The following is a 7081-nucleotide window of genomic DNA, read 5'->3' as shown; positions in this document are numbered from 1 at the left end:
TTCTGGCCTTTTTCAGCAAGGGCATCACTGAATTCCCAGCTGCTTTCTCTCAGCACTAAACCACTCTCTAAACCAGCCAGTTGCTCCTGTGGGTAGGAGACAAATCTGGCTTCTGGCAAATAGTCTGCTCAAAAGGCTGCCTGAACCATGGCTGGACTTTGGGGGCAGGTTTGTTATTTCCAAGCTATGTGTTGGACATGTACTATCACGTCTAGCATTATGTGCCGTGCATCCTGCCACTCAGTGTTGCTTTGCAAGCTCCCCTTTGCCACAGCCCCTGCCCACCCCCAGGCCCCAGCACCGAGACTCACAGGTCATGGTTTCAAGGCGCAGCATGCAGCACACAAAGTCAGAGAAGCCGATTCTCCTGGCAGCATCTCCGTACCGCAAGGTCATCAGGCGCAGGAGCTGATCGTTAGCGGACAGACCTGGGGAGGGAAGAGAAATGACAGCACTGGGGACACACTGTGGGGTGATGGACCACCTCTGATAGCATTGTGGCACCCTGCAAAGAAGCTGGGCCCTCCATCAGCCCCCCACCCTATTGTGTCAGGTCTCTGCATTTTGCCTTTCCCCCGGTTTGTGCATGAGTCAGGGTAGAGTGATGGAAAATCAAAGTTCTTCTAGTCACTAGAACTGTGGCTTCAGTCAGCAAGCAGGAAACTCTGAGCTAACTAATCTAATGTTATCTTGCTTTGCCTATTTAGCTTTTATTTTCTATAAGAAAGGGTGATTTTCTTTGGCTTACAACTGTTAAAGTCTGAGTGTAGCATTTACAATACCACTGCTGCTTTCTGCTAAACAGGGAGATACCACATGCTCATGCTATTATGCAGTACAGCATGCCTGGGATTCTTAATTTTTACATTTTCTCTTCTATTAGGAAATGGTGAAGGGTGCATTTCTTTTTTATTAGCTGGTTATTCAGAATTTGTGTCACAGCCTGTTTGGATGGAAATTGGTATTCAATTGAATGAACAAAAATTGCCTTTTAGAATGATTCTTTTATTAGTTAAATAAAACTACCCTAAATGTGCTGCCTGTATAAAAGGAATGATTTAAATATATTCTGTGCTAAAAGCTGATTTGCTAAACAAAAGAGAAATTTTCTGCAGAGAGCTGGACTGATAGCTTTGGTTTAATGCATTCTCTGAGACTTCAGAGAAGTCTCATTTGCTCACCCCTGGTTTTTAGTGGCTCAGCTGGAAGAGAAGTAGCTTTCCTGACTTTTCAACCAGCTCTAGACTTTTCAGTTTTAAATGCATTCATCCTGGAATTAAATCAGTTGAACAAGCAAAAAAGAATACAGTTTCTCTACATCTACGTAGGGGGAGATACACCCATGGATGTGGGTTAGTACATCAACAAACTCTGGTTGCATGAGCCTAGTCGGAGAAGGTCTCCAGAAGGAAGCAGACACGCGATGCTGAATGCTTAAATAATTACAATACGTTTGGTCCTAAGGTAGCATTCCTAATAAGAGAAACATGATTTTAGATTTTCTTCCTAGGAGAAAAAGTCAGTAATTATAAAATCTAAGTAATGATATTTCTTCTTTGAGCCTGGTTATAAACTGCTGCCAAGAACCACTGTAGCAGTGACCAATGAGTTCTATCTCAGTTTTAGCCTTTGGGAGGCAGTGGGAATTCAATCAAGCTCTCTCTGGAGACCAGATTTCAGCAAGCATTTCAGTGCTGCTTACAAGATGCTATAATAATGTCTTACACTGATAAAACACCGACAATTTGGCATGGGCAGGTTGGGATATGCTGTGAAATCTGCTCACCTGGCAATGTCTCTCAATTAACCTCGTCAGCAAGACCGAAGTGTCAGTCCTTTCTGTTCCCAAGATGTTTCAGTTATGTGCTGTTGTTTATTTGTAAGGTTACTCCTCACACCTTTTGTCTTCTATATTCCTTACTCTGGTTTTAGTCAAGCTTTAAAATACAGACTTTACGCTTCCCTTTCTTTATGATTATTATTTTGATGCATTTGATATTGCCAATGAGGGGTTTCTAAATACATCTCAGGGCAGCACTGCTGTTAATGCAGCTAGCCTGCTTTATTTTGGCAGAAAATTTGACCCATAATTACTAAGCTCTGAAGCATTAGGACAACAGTGACAATTAAGCACAAACCTCGGTCTTCTGCTGGGGAAAGCACAGCGCACTTTCAGGGAACAGCTAGCTAGAAGCTGTATTTAAATACATTAATGCCATTCCCAGAGGTAGCACCAACCTCCCAAACGCTTTCTGGGGCTGTCCACTCCTTCCTGCTTACAAGCCAGGACTGGGTTCATCCTAATGCAAAGCCAGATCCGAATGCAACTGTCTGGCTCAGAAGGTGGCACGAATGAGTTTATCATTTTCTTCTTCCCCCTACTCAGAACTGCTTATAGCCTAACACGTATTAAGTTTGTCATTTTACAGTGCCTTTTTATCCTTTCAAACAGCTGCACTGTTTTGGATGCCAGGACTCCTCAATGCACAATTTTCTTCCCAGTTTTACACTTTAGCACCTTTCTCACAGAATGGACCTGGCAGCTTCTCCTCTGACATTTGGCACATTAGAGCTGTGCTCCTCAGGCAGATGCTAATGCTCTTCAACCTCTCAGCAACAAAAAAATTACACATACATCCCCTGAGCTGATAGCTTCTATGGATAGAAATTCTGCATTGGGTTCCTCCTGGGGACAACACCCCTCCCGAAGCTCCAGGCAGCCAAATGGGAGCTTCTCTACTGTACAGTTACTAGAGGATTGCTGGCTCAGAGCTGGATTTCACGCACAAAGTCTCTGGAGAGATGACCCAGCTAAAATGCTTTACTCATATAATTCACTCAAATCCTGTGTTCAGTTCTGGGCCCCTCACTGCAAGAGAGCCATTGAGGTGCTGGAGCGGGTCCAGAGAAGGGCGATAGAGCTGGTGCAGGGCCTGGAGCACAAGTGCGATGAGGAACGGCTGAGGGACCTGGGGGGGTTAGTGTGGAGAAGAGAAGGCTCCGGGGGGACCTGATCACTCTCTACAACTGCCTGACAGGAGGATGGAGCAGGAGGGGGCTGGTCTCTGCTCCCAAGGAACAACAGATGGGACAAGAGGAAATGGTCTCAAACTGCACCAGGGGAAGTTTAGGCTTGGTACTAGGAGCAATCCCTTCCCCAAAGGGCAGTCCGTCATTGGAACAGGCTGCCCAGGGCAGTGGTAGAGTCGCCATCCCTGGGTGTTCACAAACCATGTAGACGAGGCCCTCAGTGACATGGGTTAGTGGTGGCCTTGGCAGTGCTGGGGAATCGCTGGACTTGATGATCTTAAAGGTCTTTTCCAACCTGGCTGATTCTATGTGGAGGGCTCCCGTGCACGCACTGCAAGTCACAGCATTCATGTAGCCAACAGAGGTCAGTGCAAACTAAATAAATGTGTGTCACTGTGGCTTTCCCTTACAGACTTAGTCACTGCCCTGGAGAGGAACGGCAGGAACTGGGGCAAGTGCAAGCATCGACTATTCCTTGCTCCTTTCTTCTGCTGGATGTTCTGTCTGTCACCTAGAGAGACTATGGATAAGCTGTCTGCAGGCTCTGGTCAGTGCTGTGCTTCTCTGCGTCTCTGCTGGCTCCTAAGTGCACTGCAAAGGGTTTCCCCCTGAAATGAGCTTTGTCTCACTACAACAGTGCAACCTTTGAGCAGAGTTGTGATTTAACTAGCACCTCTGTGCAATCCAAACGAATTTCTTCCTGATGCTCTTTTTTCTTTCCTTCTTTTTTTCACCCTTTCCCCCACTGCAACAGGGACAAGAAATGGAGCTGCTCAGCACCTATGGCCGTACCTGCTGCCTGTATTGCACTCTTCAGTTCAAACACATCAAGAAACCCAGAATGATTTCTGTCTTCCTTGCTGAAGATATCCTAAAAAAATCCAGAAAAAGTCAGATTTCACACTTTGACTGACAAAAAGACATTGTCTGTAGCACATCAAATAAGCCAGGAGTCCCCGGGACCCAGAATGGTGTGGGGTCATCTTTCCCAGCACACCACTGAAACCCCACAAGCCACACTTGAGGTGCTGTCAGGGGGAAAAGCACCATTGCTAGATGTGGAATTGGCACCCCATGTCCTAGGTCAGACCATCTCAGGAGGGATGAAACAAAGTAGAGCCCACCCAACCCTGACCGACCCTAAGCATCGAGCTACTGTCTGCACTGCTTTCAAACCTAATGCCTATCCCAGAGCAGAGACATTTCTCCTAAATTTCACTGGATCCTACACATTTCCACTACAAACTGCAGCGATGAGGAAGTGACATTTTTCAGATTTCTCCATTCAAGAACTCATTTCAGCTTAGAAAACTTTTAAAAACATCGGTGCTGGTGGCACACAGACAGAGATTTCCATCAAACTCTCAGTCTAATTGGCCTTCCTACCTTTTCCCACTTTTCCCTCAACATTCCCTGCACTAGAAAAGCTTTGGCTGCTCGTATGGAGCACTTTACACACACTGCTGCTTCCCGAGCCCTCAGCCTTTGCATGAGAACAAATCTGACCCCTAAGCAATCAACATTTTCCCCCCAGTGCTTTGATCTCACAGAACATCTGCGCCCTGCTGATGAAAAGCCCAAGGGTGCTGTATGAGCAAAGAGAGCAGCCCCCATGTACCATGTACTTAGTGAGATTTCGCCAGAGGCTCCCGAACTCCTGCAGCGTGAGTCGGCCGTTCGAGTTGAGCTGTGCATTTCGTTAAGAACTGAGCAGTTAATGAGAGCTAGACCTGCCTGTCTTTGTTCCCAAGGATGCTGCCTTCACATAAAGCCAGACATAAGGTGCAGTCTCTTCTGACTGTTACTTTATGTTGAGAAAGTCAAGAGCTTTTCTGCTCTCAGTTATGCTCAGAGTTAAATTCAGCTTCTTTGGCACATTGTACAGCTGCCCATACGTGTGCTCACACACAATGAAAGGTTTCTATTCATACAGCACCTTTGACCACAAGGGAACCTGCAGCAATCACTTCAGTTGACATTTAGCCACCGAGCACAAAGGTCCATGTGGATGAACACGACCCCCTGCTCCAGGCCTTGTGTGTACATTGCCTTGCCTCCGTGCATAAGGCAGCATAGTATTAGCTCCCGCTGGATCCTCCTGGAGGAAGAGGGACTGAAGGAGCCAAAAGCATGAAAAGCCAGTTCCCATTACTGTGGTCAAAGGCACCAGCAGCCTTTGAGCCATGCATATACCACACATGAGAAAACACTTCCACACCATGAGCTGAAGGAGCCCCGGGTGTCCGTAGACATCCTCCAGGGATGCTTGAAGGACTATGCCAATGGACCTGCTCCCCTCCACGCACCATCTGGGATCCCTGGGCAGATGTGCACTTCACCTAATACAGCTGGGATGGTGAAAACTCCCTGAAAGCAAAACTCATCACCAATGAAATAGAAGCAAATAAGTGCCAATGCTATGAAACCTGAGTGAAAAAAGCTCATCCTGTCTTTGCAGGTCAGGATAGGTCACACTGTACACACTGCACAGAGAATGAAAATCCATCTTGAATTAAAGCAGAGCAGTGGCTTTGTCAGTTCTTTGCATGTGCCGTGCATTCACAGCATCCATTTAGCCCAGGAGGGGCTCTGGAAAAGAGGGAGAAGTCTCTTTCATTGGTTAGATGCAGAAAGCTGGAAAGAGAGAGGGACCTCTAGCCATTTTTATTCATTCCATGGCAGTTGGCAAAGGTCTGAATAGGTCTCAAAGTTATTTCAAGAGATAATGAGCAAACAAGGGGAAGAAATTATGTTTTCATCAGGGAGCTCTCTTGTTCTACAATGGCCAGCAGTGTATTTCCAGTTGCTGTGGTTTTGGCTGGGATAGAGTTAATTTTCTTCCTAGTATCCGGTACAGTGCTGTGTTTCAGACTTAGTGTGACAATACTGATAACACACTGATCTTTAGCTGTCGCTAAGTAGTGCTTACCCTAAGCCTTGGGCTTCTCAGTCGCATGCTCTGCCAGTGAGGAGGGACACAGGAAGCCAGGCGGAAGCACAGCCAGTACAGCTGACCTGAACTAGCCAAAGGGATGTTCTGTACCATATTCTATACCATAGAACGTCATGCTCAGTATAGAAACTGGGGGTGTCGGCTAGGAGCCACTGGTCACTGCTCAGGAATGGGCTGGGCATTCCTCAGCATGTGGATCACATGCATTTCCTGAATTTTATTCCTCCTCCTTTCCTATTATTATTACTACTATTATATTTCACTTAATTTCAATTATTAAACTAAATCATAAAACCGAACGGTGGGTTCTTAACTCAACCCACAGGTTTTACCTTCGTCCACTTCTCCTCCCCATCCCACCTGAGGGGAAGGTGGAGGCACAGAGTGAGAGCGTGTCTACGTGGTATTTAGTTGCCAGCTGGGGTTAAACCATGACACCAGTCTTGTCTTGTTAATGGTTACAAGATCGTGTGGTCCATCTAAATAGGGAAGGTACATTGGAAAGGATGAAAGGCCTGCCAGACAAGTGCCTGTGATCTGGCAGTGACCGTGCTTCTCCTCCTAACACCAGCCCTGCTGGCAGTGCTAGCAGCCTGCTCAAGCTGCCATCCCAGGCCACTGTCGTTGCAACCATGATGGAAGAGCTGAGCTATGCCTGAGCTCTGTGCTGTCTCCTCACCTTGGGCTCTGAACCCACGGGTGAAGCTTAGCCAAGCCCTGGGCCCTGCAGAGGGGAAAACAAGAGCAAAGTTAGCTGGTAGCAGAAGGTTAACCCTCACTTTTTAGGAGACATACCAGAGATAGTGCATGCATGGCAAAGTCCTGCATAGACTCTGGGACAGTTATTTATTGAGGACTGTGTCTAATATTTACTTGCAGGTTCTCACACTGGGATGCTCAGCTCAGCCATAACTCAAGGCAAGGATGGGCAGCACTGGGGAAGTTTATTGCTTCTGCTGAAAGGATACATCCATCAGAGCTAAAATGCCTCTGCATGAATCGAAGCTGAATCCTCCTCCCAGGCTGGTCATTTCATCTGTAAGGATTGACAAAACAGAGGAATTAGCAAGAGCAAGGGGGTGGCAGAGGCATCAGGTC

General features: G+C 46.7%; 1 protein-coding gene across 1 annotated transcript in view; it reads right to left on the bottom strand.

Moving 5' to 3' along the window:
• Positions 1-311: 311 nt before the first annotated feature.
• The window catches only part of CAPN13 (calpain 13), a gene marked incomplete at its 3' end in the record, with an annotated part of 37174 nt that continues 30404 nt past the window's right edge, over positions 312-7081 (bottom strand). The window contains exons 15-18 of the mRNA XM_010016266.1: positions 6952-7019; positions 4649-4717; positions 3823-3901; positions 312-428 (exon numbers count right to left, since the gene is read on the bottom strand). Coding sequence (XP_010014568.1) covers positions 312-428; positions 3823-3901; positions 4649-4717; positions 6952-7019 — 333 coding nt within the window. The remainder of the gene's footprint in view (positions 429-3822; positions 3902-4648; positions 4718-6951; positions 7020-7081) is intronic.

Source organism: Nestor notabilis, unplaced genomic scaffold, assembly GCF_000696875.1.
Source record: "Nestor notabilis isolate BGI_N333 unplaced genomic scaffold, ASM69687v1 scaffold4986, whole genome shotgun sequence".
NCBI lineage: Eukaryota > Metazoa > Chordata > Aves > Psittaciformes > Psittacidae > Nestor > Nestor notabilis.
This window is presented reverse-complemented; position numbering and strand designations above follow the sequence as displayed.